This window comes from Aythya fuligula, chromosome 15, assembly GCF_009819795.1.
Source record: "Aythya fuligula isolate bAytFul2 chromosome 15, bAytFul2.pri, whole genome shotgun sequence".
Lineage (NCBI taxonomy): Eukaryota > Metazoa > Chordata > Aves > Anseriformes > Anatidae > Aythya > Aythya fuligula.
In genome coordinates, this window is record NC_045573.1 from 3,133,852 (window position 1) to 3,161,722 (window position 27,871).

The window sequence follows — 27,871 nt, forward strand, 5'->3', positions numbered from 1 at the left end:
TATTTCTTCGCCCTTCATGAGAATTGCTGGTGGAGAGGAGAGACCTTTCCTGCTGAGCGTGAGCCCAGCCCTTTACGAGACACCGGAGCAATCACGGAGCCTTGGGCTGCCTGCTTACGGCGCTGCTGGGTTTGTTTTGTTCCGGGCTCGAGATACCGGCCGGAGAAAAAAAAAAAAAACACTTGCTAAGTGCTGAATTAAAAGGATGATGCAAAACCCGCGGGGTGCCTCGGGTGGGAAACGTGAGCGGCCGGCAGTCGGCAGCCGCGGGGTGCAGGCTGTTTGGAGAACAGGGGGTTCCTGCGATTAGCCCGCTCGCATGACTCAATGCATAACCACCAGTTACACACTACATTTAATCTGGGGTCAAAAGTCAGGGATAATTCCAACCACGCAGAAAAAAATGTTTATCGCCCGCTCGCTGTAGCTGTTTGTTTCTGCTGCTCGTCGTTTGGCCCAAACAACCTCAGCAAAACAAACGCGCTCTGGTCCGGGGTCGGGGCTACCTGCGGCAGCTCAGCCTCTCCCTGCATCCCCCAAAAAAGGTTTCTCAGTATCATTTCATCTTGAAGATTTGCTATGGGGGGGGGGGAAATATTTTTTTTTCCAGAAACAAAGGTTTCTGGAGCTCAGAGGCTTTGCAGACACGAGGACCAGCTCACCCTTGGCTGGGTGTGATGATGCCAGTGGACAACGTGGTGTGATGGTTCCCATTTTCCCATCTAGGAAGAACAGAGAAGTGATCATCTGCTTAAATCCTCTTTAATTTAACCCTGGGGTGCTTGCAGGAAAATCCTGAGCCTGTTTCAGGACACGGGTCCATCAGAGCCCCTCGGGACCAGGAGCTGCTTGGGAGAGCGATGCACCAAAGGGCATCATGCCCTGGGCACAGGCTTGGAAACACGAGATGGCAGTGCTGGGGATGCCAAGAAAGGCTCACGGAGCAGCCAGAACGCTTGTGGCTTCCCAAAAAGCTCATTGTGTGGCTGGAGCCTCTGCAGTTTGCCAGCCTGGGGCGGTTTGGGCTTCGCTCGCCCTTTGCCAGCCTCTGCCCTGTGGCAGCTTGGATGTCTCGGGATGCACAATCCTCTCAGCAAGAGCCACAGCAGCTGCCAGGAATGGGCTTAAGGGAAAAGGAAGCCAAGGAGCTGGGGAAGGGATGGAGCTGGGGAAGGGATGGAGCTGGGTGAGGGATGGAGCTGGGGAAGGGATGGAGCTGGGGAAGGGATGGAGCTCTGCTCCCAAGAAGGGCTCCAGCACTCCCAGGGCTCTGCTTTGTTTTCCTAGCTGGTGTGGTGGAGCTGCTCAAAGGGAAACCAGTGGCAAACAGGATGCCTAGCCCTGGAAAAAGCTACAATTGATTAATTTGGGGTGTCCAATGCCTTTTTCTTTAAAGATGCCTGCTTTGTGTTACGCACAAAGTACCCCTGCCACACACGCTGCAAGGTACTTTTGTCCAAGGATGGGGGCTAGGCTTGGGGTTGAGCCGAGGGGCTGGAAATGAGGGAGTTTAAAGCTAGCAAGAGCAGAAGAAAACCACATTTATCTGCTCTCGAGCTAATATTGAAGCCTGAAGGCTTCTCACACATGGTGCATTTAGGTTTCCCCCTGCATACAAACTCACCAGCCCTGCAGATGGAAAAGCCTGCTCTGCTATGGCACCAGCAGGTTTTCTCAGTGACTTTTGTGGGTTTGTGGCTTTTTTATTAGCTCTAGGTTTGAAAGCCACTAATGGGGGAATTTTTCCTCCTCACTAGGCAGAGCAGTCCTAGCAGGGCAAGGAGGAAAGGGTCAGATAAGGCTCACAATGATTTTTATTTTCCCCTTCTTCAGACAAAAGAGCTCCCAAAGCACCTTGTCCCTGACCGAGCACACCAATTATCTTGCCTAAACCCCTTGCTGAGCTGAGCAGGGCTGGTGCAATTACGTGGATGCTGGAGTGCTTGGCTAAACCACGGCCTCCTGCCCGCTCCCCACAATCTATCCTGGCCCAAAATAAAAAAAATAAAAATAAAAATAAAAAACCCAGGGCCATTCATGGGGGTCACTGGGCTCCTGGGCCATGTAGGCACCCAGATGGGGGCACTTCAAACACCCACAGCAATGGTGCAAAGCCCCAAGTGCACAAATATCCTCCGTGCTTGTGCTGGAGCCTGCAGGAGCCTCCTGCTTGTTTCTCCTCCTCCTCCTGCTCTCTTCCATCACCAAAAAGCCCACCAAGAATTATCCTTCGGCACCATCACCAGGCCTTTCCAAATCATCCCCAGCCCAGCCACATTTTGGACCCACAGTGGTGCAAATGGTGCGGATACCACGGACTTCTACAGTCCCAGATCACCCTTTCTTCACTTTTTTTGGGGGGCAGCCCCCGCGTCCCGTCTCCACACAGGCTTGCCTCGTTACGTGCCTGAATTTAATTCCCCTCCACCAGGAGCTGGGCCGAAGCAATTACATAATAATGAGCTATTCATCCAGAGGGAGGGCACGGATCTAGGTTAATTGGGCTGACAATTGAACCCGAGCCGTTCTGGTTTTGCCCAGTTTCCCCGCTTTTTCCCCTCTTCCGCGCAATATCTGCAAAGCTCTCAGCCTCGTTAATTAATAAGGTAACTTCACCCCCAGGGCTGTTTTGTTCTCCCCTCCCTCCTGCAAAGGGCTGGGATAGAAGAAGGAGCAAGAATGAGCTAGCTGGTAACAAAGCAGCCACCGCCGAGCAGGACAGATCCGGCTCGGTCTGCCGGGGGAGGCAGGCTGTGGTGAGCTGCTGCTGCTGCTCTCCTGGGTTTTGGGGAAAAAATGCTGCGTGTCGAGGGCAGGTGTTGTATGGGGAACGCTCTGCCTGGCACGTGCAGGAGGTTCGATGGAGGTGCTGCAAAGCTGGGAGGTGCAGAAAGCAGCCGAGCGCCCAGGGCTTGCCCTGTGTGGGGTCACCAGCAGGGCTGCAAAGCTGGGGGGAGATGCAAAAGTGCTCGTGGGTCATTGGGAACGCGCAACCCTAAATGATCAGGCACTTTTGAAGGTCTTTAAGCCACCAGGAGAATGGGTGGGATGAGTATGGGGTGCTGGAGCCCAGCTCCATGCCCTGTCTTGGTGGGGAAAGTGGGACGCTGCCAGCAGCGCTGCGGGCTCCCGTCTGCCCTCCTGCACTGGGGAACTTTATTCCTCTCCAGAAAATGCATCACTCGAGTCTTTATTTACAAATAAAGGGACAAAACCCATAAATCCTACCAGGAGGAAACCGCATCCCGGTGCTGAGGGGCGAGACAAATCCATCAGAAAGCTCCCTGCTTCCCCCAGCCCTCACCACCCACAGCTCTGCTCCCAAAACAGGCTCTGGTTTTGGGACGAGTGGGAGGAAAAGCAAAGTAAAGGCCCTTTGTGGGATTTTGGGTGAAATCTCAGCCCTGGGAGAGCCAGGGGCCTGCAGGGAAGTGGGGCAGAGCCGAGCAGGGAGGCACAGAGCAGGAGGAGAATGGCAACGATGAGAGATGCTGGGGGCTGCATTTTTCCCAGGGATATTTTCCATACGGACCCCATAGATCCCCAATTCTTCTTACCCACCATTTTTTTAAGCTTTTACCCTTCCGATCTCTCCCACATCCTCACAGGGAGCAAGCAAACGGCCGTGAGGAGCCTTGGCTGCCCGTTGGGGTCGGCACATTTCTCCCACAGCTGCAGCTGCAGACGCCTTTCTGGGCACCCCGTGCGCCCTGTGCACCCCGGGATGAACTGCCAAAAGGGCACCAAAGGGCTGCTGAGGTCCTTCCCTATAGCTGGAGGGCTGCAGGGTTGGGATGAGCAGGGGGCCGCAGGGCTGGGCTGCAGAGGTGGCACGAGCAGGAGGCTGCATGGAGGAGCCCGATCCTGCTCCGAGGCAGCCTGGCAGCTGTGCGCTCCCACACGCGATCGCACAGTCCCCTCTAGTGGATATTCCTCCTGCATCCCGTGGATCTCTCCTGCACGCCCGCTGCTGCTTTGCCCACGATGTGCCTCCAGGCCCTGGCTTCGAGCAGAGAGGCCAGGCACCATCCTGCTCCAAAATGGAGCGTGGCAGCCCCACAGGTGCCAAACCCCATCTGGCTGCCTCCAGGGGCTGAGCCATTGCTGGCTCTGCTCTCTCCCAGCCTGAGTTATTCGGGTGACTAAGCCTCCCTCCGTCCCCTGCCCTGGCTTTGTCCCACACCACCCGCAGCCCTTGCGTCAGGGCTGGCCCCTGCACAGCACGGCTGGGCTGACCCCGGCCCCGCAGCCCCCTCTTGGAGTTCTTTGGGCATCGGCCAACAAAGAGTTTAGGAATAATGCAGGCGAGAGCATCGCCTGCTCTGCCCCAGACAGGTCCTACAAGCAGGACCATAGTGTGCCAAAATGGGCTGGAAAGGGGGCTATGTCCTTACAGAGGGGTGCCTGCACCCACACCCTGCGCCCAGGCTTCGGGACCAGCCGAAATCCCCATAGATTTTGGGTGATGCCCCAATTCAGCCCCCATCATGCTCGAGGTGCTGTCATTGCTCTTGACGTCCTTTCCTCTCTGTGCTGCTCTGCCCCAGGGCCACATTCACCTCCTGGGGGTGTTTGGGGGTCTCTGGTGCAGCCCCTGCCCATGGGGAGGGCACCGAGGCTCCTTGGCAGGGGGCTGCAGCTCCCCCCTGCTCCGGGGAGGTGCCGCTTGCAGGTCCCCGCACCTCGCTCCATCCCTTGCTGGGGAACATGTCCCCAGTGCCACCACCACAAGGGCAGCCCCAAAACGCAGCCACAAGGGCAGAGAGGTGCTTGTTCCCCTAACCACCCCCCTGGGCACATTTTTGGGACCGTGGTGGCATTTGGGGGGTGCATACCCAAAGGCAGCTGTACCCCCAGAGCCCACCGCCCCGCAGAGAAAGGCTGAGCCAGTGGCACAGAAAAATTTATTGTGCGTCTCCTTTGCAGCGTGGCAATGGGAACATGCATCTTTTTGTAGCCCAAACAGAGTGGAAAAGCCCCAAATCTCCGCTTTTTGGTTAACCCTGAGAGTGCCAGGGGCACGTGCCATGCCTGAGCTCCAGCAGGATTTCCTCTCCAGCTCACGGGTGTCACAGCAGAGCATGGAAAGACACAGCCCAGCCCTGCTGTGAATGCCCCATCCTCCCTGCAGGCCCCCAGCATCGGGGTTTGGGCTCAGAAATGCACATTTCGGGCACGAGCCGTACCATGGTTTTCCTTGCCGTGGCATCTCGGCGGGGTCCGAGCTGTGGCAGGATTGGGCTCGCCGGTGAAGGGGCGAAATTAAGGAGTTCTTGCAGCCGGCGAAGGCAGGGGTCCGAGCTGGAGGAGGAAATTCAAACTGTCCTTAAAGCTGGAGGTGGCAGTGAGCTACTGCCAGGAGAAAACAAACAAACAAACGAGAACAACAAGAACAACAACAAGAGGGGGAAAAACAACTCCCATGCTTCGCGTCCCAGCGTCAGTGCTCGTTTCCTCTGTGCCACGCTGATCCCGGAGGAGGGCACAGGAGGCCGTTCCCTGCCTGCAGCATCCCCCCCAGCACTAAAACTGCCCCTGGGCTCTCGTTCTGCCCACAGGGACTCTGTAATGGCATTATTATTGTGCTGGGAGGGCTGTTTTCAGGTTTTCTGGCCCTGAGGATTCCCCAACCCCAGGTGCAGCCCTCCTCAGTTCCCCCACGCAGAAGGCAGAGCCTCTTCGGGTGGGAAACTGCAAAACCCAAACTGCGTTTCTGGGAAGCCGGATGCCAATAAACCCCGGTGTTTATTGCAGTGCTCCTCAGCAGCCTCTGTTTTATGGATGTGCGTTTAAAAATAAAAGCTCTGTGCGTCCCAGCTGGCTGCAGAACGGCTCGAGCACTAAAAGGACCACGCGGCTGGGGGATGGAAAGTCAGGTCGTGGCCCCAACAGGACGGCAACCACATGGGATTTCTGTGAGCCTCATACAGGGAGAAATTCCTGCCCTGCTTTCAAGTATATTTGGTGTGATTCCATGTGGTCTCTCTGGCATCACACGTCGAACCCAGAGGGAAAGATCTGGACCTGGAAAGCTGCGTCCCTCGGGTCCGCCCTGGCTTTGGGGGAAAGATGTGGGGTTTGGGGCAGCCGTAGCAATGTGGCAGCTCCATTTCAGCTCGAGGACGGGTTGGGAAATGGCTCTGGAGAGCTTGGGGAGCTCTTATTTAAATGGTGCCACGAGGGACAAGCTGAACTCGGAGCCCATGCAATGCCATGTGTGATGCTCGGCAGCCGCAGCAGCTCCTCAGGAGCAGCCCAAAGTGGTTTAAACAGGATTAAAAAAAGTTAAATCCTTGCGGTTCGTCACTCCTAGACCACAGGATCTTTACACAACCTCCCCATCCCAAGAGACGGGGCAGCTTTCAGAGAGAGCTGAGGCAATTCGGGCTTCACCCCTGGCCCGCAGCAGCTGGGGAAGGCACGGATTTGGAAGCACCGACTTCGAGAGCCCCTCTGAGTCCCAGGCGTGGTGGAGCAACTGCTGCTGCTGAAATGTGCTGTTTGTTGGCTGCGTGGCTTTCAGCTCACATTGTTTTTTTTGCTGACGGGGCCAAAAGGAGAGAGGAGAGCAAAGCCAAAGGCTTGGTGAGCAGCACACGGGGTGGCTGACCCATGCCACATGTCCCAGAGGGGAGTTTTACCCCTGTGGTCAGCAAGTCCTTGGTCTGGGTCAGCAGGGGATAGTGGTGGGATCCCAAACAGGGTGGGGAGTGCTGCTGGATACCCCAAATGACCCCTGTGAGAGCTGCAGCGTCCCTGCAGGTCCCCAGGGCTCTGCCTGGGGACACTCAGTGCGGTGCCCCCCCAGGACAGGGACATCCCCTCTCCGGGGCCGGCAGGAGAAGCAGCAGTGGCCGCTTTGTGGTGCAGTTCAGAGGCTGGTGCAGGCTCAGGGAGGTGGGAACCAGCCAGGCAGAGAAAAAAGAGGCACAGCTACATGAAACGTGTCCCTCGGGGAGCTGCCGCTTGCTCCAAGTGCTCCCTTTTCAGTGCCCATTGTTCCAGCTGGCCACTCGCAGCCCCAGCCAGCTTCCCCGAGGTGAAATCAGACAATTTGGCAATCAGCTGGGCAGTATTGACGGTCCCACTGCCTCAGCCTGGTGGTTTGCACCACCCAGGGCTTTCTGCGTGGAAGGATCCATCCCCAGAAGGATCCACCTCTGGGTGGACACACACCCAGAGCTCTCCTGGCGGGCTGATTTTGGGCAGGATGAGGAGAGAGATGGGGCACGGACCACGCAGCCAGCACTGTGCCGACCTCCCTGGCTTTGAAATCCATCAGATCACCGGTTTGTGAGGTGAGATGTGAGCTGCAGAAGCTGCTGGGCTTCCAAAAAGGGCTTCTGCCAGCACTGCTCGGCCTGCTTGCTGCATCAGCAATGCCCAGGGTGAGCGGCCCGAGTGGAGAGCAGTGGGAAACGAGCCCCAGAAGCTCGTGAGGTGAGTGCCAAGAGCTGGGGAAGGAGGAAGAGCCTTTGGGCAGGGTAAAGAACCCCCCTCACCTCTGCCAGCCCGTCAGCAAGTGCCTGCATGGTTTCTTGCAGCTCTTGTGTAAAGAAACATCTGCTCCCTTCTTCCCAAAGCAGCCCTAAAGTCTCTCTGTGCATAGCTGCAGCGGCTCCTCAGGGATGAGGGTGGATGGGGATCCTTCAAGCCAGCCAGAGGACAACTCCATCGCGGGTGTGACCATGCCCCAGCAGGACAGAGAGCCACTCTGTGCCATGCTGGAGGAGGACGGTGATGCTGGGGGTGCAGACGTGGCAGTAAATGCCCCTGGCTGGTCTGAGATCCGCTCCTGGGGTCCTTGCTGCTTCATCTCCCCTTCCTCTCCACTCTAGGGATGGCGTCTGTCTGTCTGTCCGTGGTGTCAGCCTTCAGCAGGACTCTGCAGGGCACCAAGTGGGTGGCCACAGCCCCAGGTGGCCACGGGAGGCTGGTTTTTAGGTGGCCCGGCCGGGCGGCAGCCGTTTGCTGTCCAGAATGGCCCTCCAGTCGTCAGTCCAGGACTGCAGGCGGCGGCTGGGGGGCTTCAGCTGCAGGTGCCTGTTGTGGCAGGCTGTGAAGAGCACGTGCTCCCAGCTGGGGTTCAGCTCGGCCCCTGTGAAGCAAGGAGAGAGGTCAGCTCACCCAGTTCCTCCCCTGCAAGGCGCAGAGCTTGATCTTGCTCACAAATGTGGACACAACCCCCTGATAAGAGCTTCATCAGCCAGGCAGGGACCAGCACCCATCACCCCCGATGCCACCTGCCCCTTGGGGCTGTAGACTGTCACTTCTGCCACCCCACAGTGCCCTTACCTGTGATGTCAGGCCTGTCGTCGATAAGCAGGTCAGCAGAAACCACCGTCTTATCTCGTGTCAGAACGATCTGCTCGAGGAACTCGGGGCCGAAGTGCTTCTCCACCCAGGCGTACTGCAAGGCGAGGGGGAGCAGTGAGAGGAGGCAGGCTGACACGAGCTCTGACACCCTGCCGAATTGGTTTGCTAGCGGGAAGGGTTCAGATGCTGCTGGAGAGCAAGCAGCAGCTTTAAAAAACCCAGGCATCAGGATGAAACATTAAGACCACGTGAATGCAAGTGGCAGAGCTCAGCCGAGGGCAGAGAGGCCACACGGAGAAGATGCCAGGGCACAACGCTGCTGGTGGGGCAGGGAAATGTTGCTGCTGGCTTATGGCTGGGCAGAGCGAGGCACGTGGGGGCTCACTGGAGGGGGTTTCGGACCCACTCACCTTCTCGTAAGGGCAGTAGCGGTACTTCTTGATAGGGCTCGTGCAGATGAACACGTCAGTGCTGCCAAGAGATAAAAGATAACAAGGTGTTAGCCCCCCCTTGCACAGCATCCCACCCACAGCCACATTCTCATTTTTGCTGGGAGCAGAGAGCTGAAGGGAAGGGGATGCACGGGGCTGATTCTTTTGGTGAGCACCCTGCGGGTCAAAACCCCCTCTTTCCTCCCATGCACAGGTGTCCGGTCGGCATTTTCAGTGCTGATGCTGTGCTGAGTACCTCTGCCAGGAGGCAAATCAGCCTGCACGCCACTGCTGCTCCCCCCGTCCGTCCCCAAATACCACAGGAAGGTTTCTACTCACTCTGCCATATTTGCCATTTGCTTCACAGCTTCCACAGCACCGGGGAGCGGGTCCAGCTCGATGAAGAAGTTCTTCGATTCCCAGATGCTGATGGCTTTCTCCTATGAGGGGAAAGAGAGCGGTTACTGCACAGGGCTTTCTTCTAGAGCCTGTCCAGAACCCAACGAAACCTCGGGTCCGTGTCCAGAGGGGAACTTCTATGTGGATCCCCGCTGCAATGTGATGTAGTTCAGCTCACGACGCTCTCTGCCCTATTTATCTCCATCAGATCACTTAAAATAGCAGCCGGGCTGCTCTCGTAGGAGACAATGTAATATAGGATGAAATATATGTCAGGATGAACGCCGACAACCTTCCTCGGGGATGCCCGGGCGAATGGAGCAAGAAACTCCAGGCAAGGGTTGGAAACACATAAAATCCAGGTCTGCAGCCCCAGCACACTGCTCTGGTGCTAAGGGAGAGCTGAGCAAAGAGAAACCACAGGGGGCAAAGCCTTGGGACGAGGACAGAGTCCAGGGGCTGCCTGCAACAGCACCAGCACAGCTCTAAGGAACAGCATCCAGAGCTCCTGTGCTCCCTCAGACAGGTAACGGCTTCTCAGTCGCCAAGAAAAGCAATTATTTCACACAGACACGGGGTCCTTGGGGAGGAGAGCTTGGGAGTGTTGCCACATGGATGTGGGCAGAGGAAGCAGCCGTGGCCCGGTGTCGCAACGCAGCCGAGCAGCTGCAGCCACAGCTGGGAGGTTTTGGTGGGAGCCCTGCCCTGAAGGGTTGATTTGGAGCATCTCTGCTGCTTTACTTGGGGTGGAGGGATAGGGATGAAGGAAATTCCAATCCTTCCTGGCCTCCTTGCATTGCAGAGTTAAGGAGGAGCCAGCTGAGCATCAGGGTAGGAGAGAGCAGCCTCAGCAGCATTTATACGGTGCTTAAATAAGCTCATAGCCAAAAACAGACTGGTCGGACAGGCCAGCTAGACTCATCCTGCCTGATGAGTGGGAATCTACTCTGTCCCACCATCTTTTGCCCTTACTACACCTGCAATGGGGAAAGAGAGCAGGCAACCCACTACATATTTGTGCATGGAGCATTAAACACAACATGCTGGCATCAAACCCATGCACTTCTCCAAAAAATCCCAGGTAATATGAAAAGATCAGGCACACCTAACTTAAAAGGTTGTCCCAATCAGACCAACTATTGCACTCCTTTGCCTGAGGAGCAGAAAACATCAGTGGCTCAGAGGAAAAAAAGAAAGAAAAAGACATATCTTAGTGCCTGCTCAAAAAGAAACGCACCGATTCAGCGCAAGAAAACCAGCAGAAATGCCTCCTGGTAGCATGAAAAGAGCAGCCACCCTGCTAGTTTGCCAAAGGGCCAGGCAGACTCCAGTTGCTCAGCCTTAGATGGGTGGGCAAAGATGTTTTATTTCTAAGGTACTGAATGTAGTTGCCCAAGAGACAGCTAAGAAACGTGGCCTGATGCAGCAAAGCACTTCAAACTGTGCTCAAGTGTTTTCTTACAGCAACGACTTCCATAGCTATTCTGCTTCCACTTATGTCAAAAAGCGTTTTGCAATCAAGCTCGATGGGGGAAGAACTAAGCTCATCTTGAGGAAAAGACCCACTCGGCTCCGAGAGCCAGAATAACTCCCTATGGCAGAAAAAAATCCCCACAGGCTGGAAATCCCACCCTGTGCCAAACAGGATGGACCCCGCGTGTGAACCTCGATGTTCTTCTCAGCCACCGAGCAGCTTCTATGCTCCTTGGTCTGAAAGCAGGGCTGCCCTGAAGATGGTCTGTAGAAGTTTTGTTACTTGTTCAGCCCAAGGTTTGGGGGTTTTTACCATGGCAGATGCAAGACGATCTCACATGCAAAGTAGTTAACATCCAGGAGAAAGAAAAAAAAAAGTTATCATGCATTACCGCATCAAACTTTTAGCATCTGCCTTATTGCGTGGAGGATGTTCTCCATTCCCCATTTCATCAATCTCCATCCCCCTTCCATCAATCCCAGCTAGAGGGGATGCGTCATTCCTTCAGCTCTTTGAGCCATCGAGGACTTTGCCAGTGGGAAGCCCTGGCCGTTACGCATTCTCCCCTCCTTAGAGCCTCTGTGCTGTTGAAGAGGAGTATTTTATCCGCTGCAACTCCTTTCAACTGGTGCAATTACAAGCCTCAGATAAGACCACAGCCCTCCAAGTGAGCTGGTAAACTCGCAGAAGCAGAAACCGACTTTCTGCAGCACTGAGCCCTTTGCTGAAAGATAAAGTACAACATAAAGAGAGCTCCTGCTTCTAGGCTTTAATTAGTAAAACGGATCACAACATTTTACAGACATGGGAGGGCTTAGGGTCTTTTTAATTTCCAGTAAGCCCTCACATGAAGCATCACTTGCATGGTTAGCTCTCAACTCCTCTGCCGCGTCCCACCGCGTACATTGCTGTTGAGGAACTCCATAAATCCATCTAGGGATAGTTCCAACCCATGAAGCATGGCCAAATCGGAGCTAGAACAATCCAGCGAAGCGACTTTTCCTCTTTTTTAAGTAAACAGGTGTTCTGAAAGATCTCCTTTCCTTGCATCTCCATCCGTGCATGCAGGGAAAGGAGACGGACGCATTACAAATGCTGGATTTCTGGGACAAGAGGCATCGCTGGAAGCCCTGCTGCATGCAGACCTGTGCCTGTATTGGGGTGGGAGCTCCGGCCAGCACCCACCACCCTCCCCAGGGGCCTGTGTGAGCCTCGTGCCAGAGCTCTGGAGGCAAAAGCAGGGTGCAGAGCAAACACGAACCGCGCGAGGAGCCGGGGGGATGCAGAGACTCACGCTCAGCTCGGGTCCCAGGCGCCCGTATTGCTCCGACACCCAAAAGCCCCTCCGGTCCTCCAGGGCAATGTAGGGCTTGTCGGGGTACCTGGCCCTGAATTTCTTGAGGAAGCCTCCCTCGAAGTCGGCCAGCACCCCGTCCATGTCCACCAGCACCCGCAGAGCCCTGCGGGACCCCGCTATGGGGCCGGGCCCCCTGCCCAGCCCTGCCAAGGGGCCACAGCGCCGGGGGGGGCGGAGGTGCAAGATGCTGCTCAGCAAAATCATGGTGGGAAGAGGGGGGGGGCTCAGGGCAGCCGGGGAGGGTCTTTGGGGGGGGGGGGGGAAAAGGGGAGACTTTTATTTCAAGCACGCAACCTGCAAGCAAGCAGCCCTTGCAAGCGGCTCCCCTGGGAGATGCAATAGGGGAGAGCGGAGGGGATGCAAGGGGGAGCAAAGGGGGTGCAAAGGGGAGCAAAAGGGGTGCGAGGGGGTGCAAGGGGGATGCGAGGGGGTGCCAGGGGGGTGCGGAGGGGATGCGGAGGGGGTGCAGGGGCTCGTCCTCGCCCCGGGACCTCCCCGCCCCATCCCCTCCCTTGCAGCGAGCAGCGAGCAGGCGGCTGCGGGGCTGGGGAGGGGGGTGATGGTGGAGGTGGTGGTGGTCTCAGGAGCCGGGGGTCGGGGCCCGGAGCTGGGACGTCCCCGACCCGGCAGTGCAAAAGCCCAGTTCCTCTTCCCGGTGCCTGGCCGAGCCCGGAGAGCGACGGCACCGCCTTAAAGCTGCACAAGCGCCCTGCGGAGCTGGGGCTCGGCAGCGCCTCCGAGCCTCTTGAAGCCTCCCCCCGGCTTCTCCCTCCTCTCTCCCCGTAGCCCCCGGTGCAGCCCCGGGGCTTGCACCCGATGCCAGGGTGCTGGGGTCTCCCTTGGGACCCATTGCCCCGGCTTGGGACCCCGGGGGTGAAGGCAGGGCTGGAATCCTTTATGACCCCCCACCACTGCCTCCCCTATGTCCCTGGGTCTGTTTGTAGCTGCAGGGGGTGCGGTGGGTGTATTGGGGTGCGTGGAGGTGATAGGGGTGCAGGTGGAAGCCACGGGGGGATTTTTGCTGCGAAGATGCAGTGTGAAATATAGCAGCACCCTTACAGCAAGTCGTGGGGAGAAGTGAGAGTTTGCCCAGAAACCTCGCTGGATCTGACAGCTCCGTCCACACAAGCGCTTGTGGAGGTTTGCAACATGGACCCAGAGCTCTTCAGTGCACCCAGAACTCATCAGTGATGGGAAACATTTGCAAAAGTGGCCGTGGAGACGGGGACTCAAAGTGACACAAACAAGTGCTGGCACAAAAACAGCATGCGTAAAGGGCTGAATGTTCTGACACAGGACCAAACATCACCATGGCCCAAAAACCACTTTGGGGATTTAAGCTGGTAAAGAGCCGGGAGGCATCGAGAGTGTGACTAACAGCATTAGGCAACCGCTGGGCTGGGGAGGAAGAGATTTTAGCTGACAGCAACGACACGACTTAGCGGATCCAGAATATTTAATCTTTCGGTTCCAGCTTGTTTTCCTTGGAGTATGTTGTTCTTGTTTCATGTAAAGGGCAGACGGGCTGTGGAGAGCAAACGGCTTGGTGAAGGTCAGGGAGTGAATATACAGAATACAGAAAGGGAGTGAATGCAGGAACAGAATTCCTGACAGCTGGGTGTATGTAACAGTAACATAAATGTGAGTTTCAGGGGGAAATGTGAAGTTTTGAGGCTGTATTCTTATTTCACTCGAGCAATCACCGTCCCCAAGGGTGTTCAAGGAGGGGTTGGACGTGGGGACATGGCTCAGTGGTAACAGTGGTGGTAGGGGGGGTTGGACCAGATGAGCTTGGAGGTGCTTAACGACCTTGATTCTGTGATAATTGTGGTAATTGTGATAATTCTGTGATGATTCTGTGATATTTCTGTGATTCAGAGCAAGGACCGGGATCTCATGCTTTATTTCTGGCCGCGCACTGGCAGCACACACACACCCCCTCCTTTCAATCCAGGCACCGGGGAGGGCCCTGAAACAGCCCCAAACCCCACGCGTGACGCCATGGTGACGCCATCATGACATCACCCCGCGGCCCTGCTGAGTCACGGCTTCTCGCGCTAAGATGGCCTCCCGCTCGGGGGGGGGGGGAGCGGCACTTCCGGCCTGCCGCCGGTTACCATGGCAACCGCGGCGGGCTCCCCCCCCGCGGCTCCCCCATCTCACTAGGCGGCGGAAATGACGCGCAGCACCGGCGGGCGGGGCGGAGGCCCCGCGGCGGCATCCGATTGGCTGGGGGAGGTGTCACTTAAGCCCCGTTTCCTTTCCCCCTCCCGTCACCGGCGGCCCCGCCCCGCCCGCAGCGCGCGCGCGGCCGCGCCGCCAAGATGGCGTCGGCGCTGGAGCAGTTCGTCAACAGCGTGCGGCAGCTCTCGGCCCAAGGTGACCGCCGCCACCGGGGCCCCACCGGCCCCACCGGCAGCCCCCGGCTTCGGGGAGGGGTTAACGAGGGGGTGGGGAGGCCGGCGGGGCTTCATCCGCTCTCCTCAGGCCTTGCGCCGCCGGTTGGGGGCGGGCCCGGGCCTGGTCCTGTCACGGTTGTGGGGATGGGGGGGGGGATGAGGGGTGGAGGGGGTTAGGGAGGGGGGAGCTGTGCTCATCCCCGGGGTTTTTCGGTGGGTGTGGGGAGTGGGGGGCTCCCCGAGGTCCTACCGGGGAGTTTGGGGCCCGGGGGGAGCTTTTGAGGGGTTTGGGGGTGGTGGAGGGAAAGGGGGCACAGGGAGGGCAGCCCCGCCTCGCAGATTTGGGGTGCTGAAGGTTTGGGGTGCTGAGGGGTTTTGGGTTAGGGTGGGAGAGGGTGAGAGAAGGGAAGCCTCAGAGTTCCCAGAACCGAATATCCATAAAATATCACCAAATATTTTAATATCCCCGCTTAGATCGTCTCAGATTCATTGCCAAGCTTTGCCTGCATTTGGGCACGGCGTTTCCTACTTCTTGTGTTAATGCTCCCTAAATTGTGTTCTCTGCCCTGGGAATGATCGAAAACTGCTATTTCCCTCTGTGGCCTCAGGCTTTCTCTCTGCAGTTACTTTTGGGTGGAGCTCAAATTCTCTCATAGTTTGGTTTAACTTATTAAATGTGTAGTGCTTTTACTGGGGACAGCAGGTGCAAGAGACGGTTTGTACCTGCAAGGTGGAACAGACAGAAGGTGCCAAGTCCTTGTATGCATTCAGTGTAGCTGGGGGGCTTATTTTTGTAAGGTTTTGTAGGTGCAGAAGGTTAAAGGGGAAGCTGTTTGTTATGGAATTACTAACCAGATAGATGCTCGCTGTCAAAAAGTAAACCAGAGGCAGCTGGAGCTCACGTGAGCCTCCAGGAGAAGTATGTGTGCTCGTGGTGTTGCTGCTCCTTGGCTGTCAGCGTGCAGCTGCACAGGAGGTGGCATAAAGGGGCGCCTAGGCAGGCCTCTTATGGGGCTGGTCAGTTGGGATTTTTTGGGGGAAGGGGGAGAGGGAGTGCTAGATGATAGCAGTAGGATTCCTCTGTTAAGGAGGGCATCAGAAGTCAGGTTTTGCAACGCTTCAGTAGCGTTACCAAATCATGGTTTTATAAGCCCTGTTTCTTTCCATGCTGACACCTGGAGTTTTTTGTATGTAGAGGGCTGTTTTTGGGGTGGGCTTATAGGGTTCCTGGGCTCTGGGCCTACATTCAGGCCTTTTGATCCCTCAGTTACTTCAAAATTAACGTTTTATTGCTAAGGCTTCCTAGGTTTCTTTTTTTTTTCTTTTTTTTTTTTCAAATGAATAGGACAGAGATGTGAGAATACCGTTAATCTTTATAAATGGGGGCACTATTACTTAATTTAGGAAAACTTTTGTAAGGGCAAAATAACTTCTTTCTAATCTGTCTAATCTGCAAGGACTGAACATTAAAACAGAACTCTGCTTCAGAAAGACCTAGTTCTAATTCTGGTAGTTCTGAGGGAAAAAAGAAAAAAAGATTTTGAAAGCAGTTCATCATAATGCAGAGGGAGGTCCCTGCTTTGCAGTGCCAAGAGCCAGAAACTTTGCTGTCACATTAGGAAAAGCTTACTGTATGTAGGTACCTTGCTTGTTGAAAATTTGTGCTTGTCCTACTGCAGAAAAGTAAATGCTCTGGGGGATGCTGCCTTTTCCTCAGGCTGTGTAGGGAAGCAAGGTGTGATGAACTACAGGAATGCACAAGCGTTTCCTAACTGGAGTCTGACAAGAATGTTTTGTGTTTCAGGGCAAATGACCCAGCTTTGTGAGCTGATCAATAAAAGTGGAGAACTGCTAGCAAAAAACCTCTCCCACCTGGATACAGTGCTTGGTGCCCTGGATGTGCAGGAACACTCGCTGGGAGTTCTTGCTGTCTTGTAAGTGTTGCTTCCTTTTTACTAACTATTCTCGTACCAAAAGCTCTGACAACACGATGAATTACCAACCAAACGTTTTTCCTTTAGACATAAAATACTTTCAGTCTGCCTTTCAGGGCAATTTCTTTACTAGAAGAAATGTCACAGCAATTTGTTTATGGCTGTGTAAGTATTTTTCCTTATCTGTTCAGCAAAAAGATACAAGCCTGACTTCTAAAATTTGGTTGGCAGGACATTTGTAAGCCAAGCTGTGAGCATTAAGCAATGTGTTTTTTGGGTTTCTTCCCTAGTGACACAGGGGTTCTTATCATAGTTCTTGGTGTTTATCTGCAGGCAGCACTGAGGGTCTTGCTGCTGTCTTTAATTAAAGATAATCCTTGGATTGCCTTGGTGATACCAAGGGGTTTGGATTTTGTTTTGGTGGTGTTTTGTTGTTTTTTTTTTTTCTGAGGTTTGGCCATGAAGTTCAAACTATCGTTTCCAGTTGTACCTAACTACAAGTGAAGGGTCTGTGGGTGTATTTTAAAATGCTCTTTTAAAGGGCAGATCAGAAATCACGTACTTGTTGTTACCCCTTTGCAGCAAACTGACTGTTTTGCGTATTGATACTAAACTTAATATTCATTAGAATTTCACGAAAATGTGCTCTTGAATTCACAAAAATCAGGGTATCCAAGGTGGAGAAAGGAAAGTAGCTGTAAGAAAGAATATGCAAAATGTATTATTTGAAGAGATGGTATCAGTGAAGCATAGAGGAAAGTGTTCCTGGTTGAAACTGGCGTGGGAAACTCACAAAGTAAGACTTTGTGAAGAGACAGGAAAGGACAGCCCTAACCCTGGTGGGGAATGGCTGTTTACGATCTAGGTAGGCTTCAACTGCCTATTATAGTGCAGAGCAACTCAAGTAGGGGCAGGGTTGGATGCCTTCCAACAGCGTTAAATAGGTGTGTTTGTTTTTTGGTGACATTTCTAGGGTGCAGAGCTAGAGTTCTCACTGCATGCAGATGAGTGTAATCATAACTCATCTTCCAGGAGAAGCAGTGTGCGAGTCTGCGGCCCATAGGGTGCTAAGGAACCAGCAGAGATGAGAGGAACTGGAAGGGAAAAGAAGGAGCTCTTATCAGGAGATACAAGTCTAACAATGCAGTGGTTAAGAAAGCTGTAGCACATTCAAGCAGGAGGTGGCTGCAGCATAGGTAAAGTGTCCAGAAAAGTTGTGTGGTTTATTATTAAAATTATGACTGTTAGCTACTGTTTCTGTTATGATTGTAGTCATTGTACCAGGTGAAGTGGTCTTTATTTGCCATGGTTTGTTCAAAATTGTAGTTCACACTAGATTCCCAATAGGAGTATGCACTGAAAGTGTACGTTTGAGAATTGTGCAACTCCTGGGGAAATCGTATGCCATCTGTCATAAACACTTTGGGTTTGCTTGCAAGCGGCTGCGTGCATCTGCAGAGACAGCAGTGAACGTTTGGAGACTAATAAACAAAAAGCTTTAAATGTTAAACTTTTCTTTTGTCTTGTTTTAGGTTTGTGAAGTTTTCTATGCCCAGCATCCCTGACTTCGAAACGTTATTCTCACAGGTGCAGCTTTTTATCAGCACTTGCAATGGGGAACACATTAGATATGCAACAGACACTTGTAAGTTAAAAAGTTTTCTATAAAATCAAAATTTACATATTTTGGTGTAGTTTGGCTTTACTGATTATTTTTTTCCACTAATTTTCTTTTCTGTTTGTTTGTTTTTTGCTGTGTTTAGTTGCTGGCCTGTGCCACCAGTTAACAAATGCCCTTGTGGAGAGAAAACAGGTAAGCAAGCTTGGTACAACTAAGCTACCTACATATCCAAGTTCTTAAAAGGGGCATTACTCAGTGCTAAATATTTTTGTGCAGCTCCTGGTGGGTTAAGTCTACTGAGAGGTAATGAACCTAAAGTGAGATTTTAAAATTTCTTTAAGGAAAACTTAGCTTAAAATTTTGGGGAGAGTCGCCTAGAATCATGCTCTCACATACAAGCCAGGAAATCACTAGTACCAAGGATGTTCTTCAGACAATGTATGCGTGAGTAGGAGAGAGCTGCAAAAACTACTAGCACTGGTGAGTCAGTGATACTAGCATCAGTGTTATTCTCACCAGTGTTATATAACATCCTTACCAAAATGCCTTAAAATGTAAGGGACTCTTGTTTTAAGGCAAGATACTGACTTTCTGAGGGCATTTTGAGTGAAATCTAGCTTCAAATAAAAGCAGAGATCCAGTGTGGTCTAAGTGAAATAAAGTGAGAGCCCTGCATTTCCTTATTCAGTGGGAATTTAGATAGTGCTGCGGGGTCAATAAAAAGCTTTGTTATCACTACAAACAAATGTATTCCCAACGAGATTCTCGTTGTGGAGCAGAATTGATGGCATTATTTAGTTTATCAGAAGTTGTATGGCCAAGACTGATTTTATTTTCTGAGAGACTGCAGTATCCTACAAAAAGGGAACCTCAAGTTAACTACTACTTAATGGAACCTGTCAATTAGTGTTATTTTTCATTTGTAAGTGTCAACATAAGATCCAATGTGCTGCCATCTATGAGAAATTGTCTGAAAGAGATGTAATTTCTGACAGCCCCTGCGAGGAATTAGCATTCTCAGACAAGCCATAGACAAGATGCAGATGAACACAAACCAGCTGACCTCAATACATGCAGATCTCTGCCAGGTAAGGGGGACACAAGGGCTTATTCTGAGAGTAAAAGCTTGTAGAATATCTATAACCCTTTGAGGAAATGCATATTCACATGTTGCAATGTAAAAATATCTTTTGATTGTGGGTTTGGGTGTTTGTGGGTTTTTTTTCATCTTTTCCAGTAGTCAATGATGTGATATACTGAAATAAAACACCTTTCTCCTTGTTTTAAATGTTCGGTGTGTGCCCCCAGCTCTTTGGTTTTGCTCATGACTTCTACAAGTCTTTCTCTCTGGGCTGAAAGTCATGCACAGCTTCTTTTAGGCAGTGTGAGTGTAATGGCCAGATACTGTTTGCTCAAGTTTGACAAAAGGCATGTTTGTCTCGGTGTCTTTGGCCTGGATATGCACTTCTGTCTCATTCTTGGCTCCTGGGATTTGGGGTTGGATGGGAATGTTCAGTGCAATATTTAGTGCTGCCAGCACAGTAGCCTGGAAGGCCAGGACTTGCAAGCAGCTTTGTCGGTCTAGTTTTTTTTAGGATTCAGATAACTTATAACAATTTGTGATCAGTGTTAATATTTTTTCAAGTGCCACTTTACAATGAATCTGTATTTGCTGACATGCACTGCTTCTTCACCCTTGGAGGAGTGAGATCTATTGAAACTAAGTTCATTTAGTAGTTTCTAACTTCTTCCTGATGAGAATTTGCAATGGCTAATTTATGAAAACTTGCTCTGTTTTCTTATAGCTCTGTTTGTTAGCAAAATGCTTTAAACCTGCCCTCCCGTATCTAGACGTGGACATGATGGATATTTGTAAAGAGAATGGGGCATATGATGCAAAGCACTTTTTATGTTACTACTACTATGGTGGGATGATATACACTGGGCTAAAGAACTTTGAAAGAGCACTCTACTTTTATGAACAGGTAACTTTCAATTGGAAGGGTAAGTCTGAATTGTGAGGAACTAGAAGGCAAAAGCAGCAAGTGTGATAGCACCAGGTTAACACGTTATCTTTGAATTGCCTTGAAGGGTAGAAAAGAGAGCTATGTACTAGCATAAAGCACAAGCATGCCCTGATTATTTTTGTTCTTAACCTTTAGGATACAGTTCTATTAATAGATCTATCCTGCTGTTCATCATGCATATTGGCTTTGCTTTTGCATGTGTGTGCATCACAGTTGTACATAAAAAAATGATCTGGGTTAGTTTTTATTTTATTAGCTGTTTTGTGAAGGGTTTGGCATAAGTGGTATCCTTTAGCGTACAAAGTAAAGTAGCAAACAAAGTGACTTTAGAAATGTTTTCTTTTAAGAAGGTCGCTTACAGCTGAGTAACTCTTACACCATAAAACTATGCAACTCAAAGGTTGATGTTAAATTTATCTCACTATAAATATTTTTCAAATGCCTGCTTATTACTGCTGGCGTAGAAACAGTTTAAAAGCTGATACTTGGAATTATGTATTTTTTTAAGAAAAATAAGCTCAGTGGTTTTGCTTCCTAAGACCTTCGTTAATTTTATGCTAGGCTTGATGTGCAACTTCCATTACAGTAATTGCTGCTTTACTTTCTCCGTGAAAGAAAATAACAAAACTGGGAAAACTCAGTGGGGGGGGGGAAAAAGGTCAAATGTGCAGCATTTTATTATTTTGCATCAGTTTCTTCTGTAGACAAGGGTGAGTTGTTGAGTAACAGTCTTGGAGTAAACCAAAATCCCTTCTCCCTATTCTACAAGCCTCTTTCAGTGTGCTTAAATTTGATATGGGATGATGTAATATCTTTATGAAATCCTTCTTCAAATTATAAAATAAAATACTAATTTACAGTATAAATCCATCTTCCATGGGAACTGTGTAATCGTTCATAACACATAGCCACAGGTGATCTATAGTACAACTTCAGATGCATCCCACAGAAAGAAGTTTCCATTTGATTTTATGCATCACAGCAAGGCAGGCATCACTGTAACTTGATATGTTAAAAGTAGTTTTATGTAGAATTTACTTATTTAGGACGTTTTTTGGTATTTACTTTTGACAGAAGTTAGATAAGCTTTAAAACTCAAAGGTGAATTTAATATGTCATTCTATCCTTCCTGCATGCAGCTTTAAATTGAGATTTGGTTAATACAATAACTACTGCTATCTACAAGTAAGTATATTAAACTTGCTTTATTTCTTTTTCTCTTGCTTAGGCAATAACTACTCCAGCCATGGCAGTCAGTCATATTATGTTGGAATCATATAAAAAGTATATTCTAGTTTCTTTGATACTACTTGGCAAAGTTCAACAGCTACCAAAATATACTTCCCAAATAGTTGGTAGATTCATTAAGGTAAGTCTTGCAAAAACAGTCAAATAATAGAACAGCAGGTGAATTTGTAAACCACGTGGGCAAGAATTTTTCTATCCTCATTTGATGGTGCTGTTTAGTGTTGCAGATCATGCAGAATAATGCACAATGTGTCAGTACAATTTCTTGTTTTCTTTCTAGTCTACGATGGCTAAACATTGTCTGGCAACTTTTACATCTCTTACACGCTGTAGGGTTGAACAGGACTCTAATTATCAATACTCTTTGCTGATACTACACATCCCCCTACTGACCTTTTACTTTAGAACTCAAAGATGACTCAGGTTTCACTTGGCTTTCAATATGCAATGCCACTGTTGTAAAAACATTCAACCTGCAGCTTCATACAGTTTAAATAAAAAATGTAAAACTCTTTATTCCAAAACATCAGCTTTATAGTAATGAATTGAACCTTCCAAAAAGGCTCCATTTTGGAGTCACTAAGCATTCTGATTAGGTGTAGAAGACAAAAATACAATCTTCACCCTCTGGTTCTGTATTGTCCGTACTGGGATTCATTGGGATCAAGGATGACAGTGTCTTAGAGGTTAGAACAAATATAATAGGTCAGAAATGACTAATTGATAAGCTACTGATCTTAAATTCAGCTTTCTTCAACTGGTGATCAACTGATGTTCTTTTTCATGCTTTGCCGTAACTAAAATACACAGGTCCTTGAATGATGCCTCTCATAGCACTAATACAGGTTGAGTGTACAAGGATCTGTGGTTGCTCTGAAGCCTTATGGACATCACCTGTATTTTGAGAGGCACTTGAGCTTACTTAAATTTCCTTTTATATCTGTATGACTTATGTTGAAGCAGTGAATAGAACTTGTAAGGCTGGTTGAACACCACATTCTTTAAGAAGAGTTCTTATTTTTCTAATTGCAGCCCCTTAGCAATGCTTATCATGAATTAGCGCAAGTTTATTCAACCAATAAACCCTCGGAGCTTCGAAATCTGGTGAACAAACACAGCGAAACATTCACAAGGGATAACAATATGGGGCTGGTTAAGCAATGCTTGTCATCTCTCTACAAAAAGAATATTCAGAGGCTAACCAAGGTAAGATGCTTTTTTTTTTTGGTTTATTTTGCTGAGAAATTGAGTGATTTAGTGTTCCTTAAAGGATGTATCTCTGAAACTTACTCAAATGAGAGCAAAATGACAATATAATAATGTCACAATGAAATAACTAAAGCAGATTGATGTCTGTGAAGTAGCATCGAGGCTTTCAGATGCTTTATACAGAAAACCAGTTCTGTTGGCTGTTTATGAAATGGAATAATGACTCCATCAGTTTGGTCTGCATACGATGTGCAGTGTAACAGATTATCTTTGCAGTAAGAACTGAGTTTCTTACATCTGGTTTCAATGGTTTGGTGCTTTCTAAATTTCAGACATTTTTAACATTGTCATTACAAGACATGGCAAGTCGAGTGCAGTTGTCGGGGCCCCAAGAAGCAGAAAAATACGTCCTCCACATGGTAAGACTTGTGACTTGACAAAGCTACTAATTTAAAAAATGATCCAATGAAAGCCTTTTAAAGTGTCTGGTTTTGTGGTGCATGTTCCAAATGTCTGAAGAATGAATGAATGGTTCTTACCAGGTTGAAGGAAATACTGTCAGTCTGCTGTGGTGTTTAGGCTGTTCAAAAATTCAGATGTTCTCTGCCTAAAATAAGCGTGCATCATTTTGTATTCAGGAGGTTGTTAAGAAATAAAAAGTAAATAAGTTAAAGATGATTCCACAAAGAGTCAAGGTGTAGTTATCTGAAATTCTGTTCTTACTGATACCTGATATTAAACCCTTTCTTATTTCAGATAGAAGATGGTGAAATCTTTGCAAGTATTAATCAGAAAGATGGTATGGTCTGTTTCCATGATAATCCTGAAAAATATAACAATCCAGCTATGCTTCATAACATTGATCAGGAGGTAAATCTTTACGATATTCATACTTTTGGAATTTCTACTGAAGAACCATAGTCTGTAATCATAAAGCTGCTGGGAGATGTCAGTGTAGGTAACTTACATGTAGAGATTGAGAGCTATGAATCATTCCTATTTTACAGTACCAGTATTTAAAGGTTTTAGGTTGGTAGGCAATTACTGTCAGTGACTTTCCTGTTATTTTCTGTGTGGCTTAAGACACATTAGTAGAATGACTGCTTAATGTTGGTGGTGTGAAGTTCCTCGGACTGACTGGATTAGAAAGATGGTATTTAGGTTGAGAGTCCAAGGATCTCTTCTGCTGGCTGTTAATAACATGCCTCCAGGCTGAGATGGTTGACTCTCATGGGGCTGTCAGCCAGTGGCCTTAAAAAGGATTGTTGGGAAGACATGGATCAAAACAAGGGAATAAAAAGTGGTATGACACTTTTGTTGGGGAGATGAGGGCAGAGAAGATTTTCACGCTGAACTTTTGTGATGGCAAACATTGCTGGTTCTATGTAGCACAGCCGTGAACTATCTTTGAGATCTTGTACAAGCTGGACAAAGTAATCAGCTTAGTATGTTGCTTTTTTTTTTTTTTAAGATGCTGAAATGTATAGAGCTTGATGAACGACTGAAAGCCATGGATCAAGAGATCACTGTGAACCCTCAGTTTGTGCAGAAGGTAACTAATGTAGTGTTTTGTAAGAGTTTGTAACAAATGAAGTGCAGTGAGTATATTGCACTGAATGTTGGTATGTATAGAGTTAACAGTTACACATCAATGTAATGTGCATAAACATCGTGTTTAAAAGAAGTGCTTGTTATTTTATATCCACTTAATTTCCATACCTGTTAACTTCAAAGAAATGTCTGTCTCAAAGGTAAATCTTCAGACCTGGTTCTAAAGAAATAACTCTTTCTCTTCCAGAGTATGGGCTCTCAAGAAGATGACTCAGGGACCAAACCATCCAGTTATTCCTGAAATTAATGTTGCTCACCACTCCGCTTTCAAGTAAAAGCTTAAGAGAATCACGCCTGGAATAGGGCATTGAGGAGTTCCATGAAGAGAGCAGAGAGAACTGAGCTTTGCTTTTCACCTGGACATTGAGAAAATAAAAGAACACCCTCTCAGTACTGTATAATTTCAGAAATATTCTCTGCAAAGAAAAAGGAAATCTCAAAAGAAACTTAAAAGTCTGTTGTGGATTTATTTATCTTCAGATTAACATCGTTAATGCATTAAATAATCTACCTTTTGTTTTAAAGGGTTTGAATGTTGCAGTGTTTCTGTAGCAGTTCTTTTTCCTCCTCTGCAGAAAAAAAAAAAGTGTTATTCAGGGAAGAATACAAACTAGCATTGGTTCGCTTACAAGATAATTACTGGTTCGTTCTGTATTTAAAGTTGGCTCAAAGTGCAGATTTATCATTGTATGGTGGGGGGAGAAGGGGTGGAATTTAAGTAAAAAATAATAATAATAATAATCTCTACTTCATAATTTGCATATACCCGGTGTAGTTGGCTGCTGTCTCTTAAATGATGAAATAAGAACCATGTTCTTCCCAAAAGGGTAAGCATATTAACGAGTCCTTGTTTAGGAGGCTTTGCTGAAAAGCAGAAATCTCTATAGGGAATCTATACATGATAGCTGTTTATGAGTTTAAGTTTCTGGTACAAAACACTTCCTAATAATGTTTGCTCTTGGATCAAATTTATTAGGCCTAAACAAGGATATTTGGAAGACCTGCGTGTTCTGGAGGATGCTGGATGTGAAGTTGTTCCCACTGAAAGAAATTTAAAGTTTTGCTCTTACACATGAAGGTATTCAACACGCTACTGTACTATACTTCTGTGGTGGAAATCAGTTCTAACTGAAGGCCATGCTATAGATCATTTCTCTGTTTCCAAACAAAATTCTTAATGATGGAGTTCTATACAGCTACCTTAACAAAGCAGGATTTTATTTGGATGCTGGAATGGCATCTAGTTCTTATTTAATTCACTATTTCAAACAAAACCTTTTGGATCCTTCAAGTGCTCACTCCTTAAATCAGTGGTCTCTTTATTCTGTAGCTCTCATGTATCTGAAGATTCTAACTATTCAGTCACCTTTTGAAACACTTAATGTCAGTGCAAATCTCCTCCTATCGGGCATAAATACACCTGTCATCAAGGCAGAATGTGAGAAGCTCAGCATCCAGTGCTTCCTGCTTAAACACTTGAATAGGAGCTGCTTGCTACTGCTAACCTGCCAGCTTTTTTCAGGTGCTGAAGTGGGAGCTGAGCATTTCTGGCTCTTGCTCTGTGCAACTTGTATGTGTTGAGGTCACCCATGGTTGAAAATAATCCATTTGTGCTTCCAGTGCAGATGCAGAACTGCCGGGGTTTTTATTTAAAACCTCTCTCTTAATTCTAGCAGAGCCTCTGTGACAGCAGTATGCTTTCTAGTAGAAGAGAACTATCCCCAGCTTGTTCTCTAGGTGGTGAATGAAGTTTTTAAAGTATAAAATAGCAATTTAGTAGTGAACACAGCATAGGTCCATAGTGTTAGTGGCTCACCATTGAGACCTTGTGCTTCCATAGCCTAGTGACTTCCGTATTTGAAGGCAACTCTTACACCTAAAGCAAAATCTGTTGTTTTTTTTTTTTTTTTCCCTAACTTGCCTTACTAGCCTTACAATTAAAGATATTTATGGTTTTTAACTTTTATTTCTCCTAGTTAATCCTGCAGTGATTTCAATGCTGAACTGGTTTATGCAATTTTCTGCTCTGGTACTGTGGAAGTGTTAAACACGTGATTACTTGTGCTGTGGGCTGGAGCACAAAGCTGGGTTGTGGAAGTGTTTACAATTATGTGCAGTACTCCGAGTATTGCAAATGACTAACCCCGAACTGCCACGTACACAAAAATGTGGATGGCTTGCCTTTCATCGCCAAGGGCTTGCTCGCCAGGGGGAGAAGGTATGCAGAATGCTTTCATGGAGCTTGAGAAGAACCAGAAATGCTCCCTTTGCAGTGCCTGGGCTTTGGTAGCGCTGGTTCCTGTTAGTGAGTGTGGATGTTCTGCTGAGAGAATGGCAAACTAATATACACACTTGGCAAATAGCTGCTATATTTTCTTTTATTTCCTAAAGTAGATAAAATAAATCCATAGTACACGTCAGAAGGATGGCAGATATATTTATGTAATATTTTCAAATGACGTATTACACTACTTGATCTGATTTTTAAGAAGGCAAATGCTTTGAAAGAGAGATGATGCGATTCATTTTCTGACGTGGATAGTTGTGCTGTTAAACTCTTCATTGCTGTTGAAAATTCAAAGTCAGGTCCCACCTGTAGAATGAGTAGAGAGAAAGCCTTCACCAAAAGTGTTTTGGGGAAGGGCTTTTAAGTAATGGCTTGATAAATGCATATGGTCTGGCATCTGCGTGTCTTGAGATACTGTTGAAATTAAGTCAGATTTTTAATGAAGTAGCTTCTTCACGTCTTGGAACTAATTGCATGGGCTGTGGTCAGCTGAGATGCTTTGAGAACACTTGAGCTTTCTGGTTTTAATTTGTATTTATTGCAGGGAAGGACTTTTGATCAAATATAGGAACACTGTGTGCTCTTGAACTTAGACTCTCAGAGGGCCTGTGGCTAGTTCTCATCATGCATGGCCACAAGATGTGTTCACAAAATACTGAGTGCATGCTTTGGTGTCTAACTCATATTTTCAAGCACCTTAATTAGCAAAGAGAGAAAAACGCAGCTCTGAAGGTAGCATTAGTCCTGCAACTGCACCTCTTAGCCACAGGAGGGGGGTCTAGTTCAGTTATGCTTAGCAGGTAATAAAATATTTTCCAAAAAAAAAAAAAATAAAGGCTGGAAGCTGTATGTATACAATCACCCCTCCTACTTTTGTGCCACTGAGGAACCCTAGTTAGTGACCTTTGCTGACACACCTGCAGTAGTACCCACTGCGCCACGCGCTTTTGCATAACTCAAGTTGCCTCCTTCTATACCACTTCCCTTCTCTATCCAACAGTACAACTGCGACCCATGTGTGTGTTGTCGTAGGTGATCTGTGTAACCTAGGAAATGTTTTCTGCATGGCCAAACTGGCTGAGGAGGTTAGTCCTGAGAAGTTGTTTAAATGTACTATTGGAAAATAAAGATAACAAACGAGTCATTCTTAGTTTGTCTTAAATGGTTGGCCTGAAAAAATGAGATAGTAGGGCTTTTGGATTTGGATTTTTTGTAGAGGTGTTTTGTTTTTGTTTTTGGGGGGGGAATCTTTTGTTCTTTGATATCTACTGGTAGCTTCTCAGAGCTCTCCTGGACGGTCTCAAACAGAAGTAGTGTTTTTTTTTTTGTGCAAACAGTTTGTGTCTTGGGAAGTGCTGCTACTGGCCTTTGTCCAAGACAGACTGGAATTAGATGGGCTTTGGCTCTAATGTGCTGCAAATTAGGACTTCTTTGTACTTAGATCTGATCATTGTGTTGCAAGCATCATCTATCTCACTGTCCATCTGAATATTTTCTTCTGCAGAAGCCCAAGTCTTCAGTCCACATGTGGCTGCTCGGAGCAGAGGCGTAATATATG

General features: G+C 48.6%; 2 protein-coding genes across 2 annotated transcripts; one reads left to right on the forward strand and one right to left on the reverse strand.

Moving 5' to 3' along the window:
• Positions 1 to 4,887: 4,887 nt before the first annotated feature.
• NT5M (5',3'-nucleotidase, mitochondrial) lies at positions 4,888 to 12,352 on the reverse strand. Its single transcript, XM_032197810.1, has 5 exons — positions 11,915 to 12,352; positions 9,087 to 9,187; positions 8,727 to 8,787; positions 8,296 to 8,410; positions 4,888 to 8,098 (listed from the first exon to the last, which is right to left on the reverse strand). Exons 1-5 carry the CDS (start codon positions 12,179 to 12,181, stop codon positions 7,941 to 7,943), a joined length of 702 nt encoding a protein of 233 aa, XP_032053701.1. The 5' UTR covers positions 12,182 to 12,352; the 3' UTR covers positions 4,888 to 7,940.
• A 1,934-nt stretch (positions 12,353 to 14,286) lies between these two features.
• COPS3 (COP9 signalosome subunit 3) lies at positions 14,287 to 27,463 on the forward strand. The gene is made up of 12 exons (XM_032197518.1): positions 14,287 to 14,356; positions 16,181 to 16,310; positions 17,843 to 17,955; positions 18,074 to 18,123; positions 18,927 to 19,019; positions 19,737 to 19,916; positions 21,187 to 21,327; positions 22,239 to 22,412; positions 22,748 to 22,834; positions 23,172 to 23,285; positions 23,887 to 23,967; positions 24,214 to 27,463. The coding sequence occupies exons 1-12, from the start codon at positions 14,302 to 14,304 to the stop codon at positions 24,265 to 24,267; spliced, it is 1,272 nt and encodes a 423-aa protein (XP_032053409.1). The 5' UTR covers positions 14,287 to 14,301; the 3' UTR covers positions 24,268 to 27,463.
• The last annotated feature ends 408 nt before the right edge of the window (positions 27,464 to 27,871 follow it).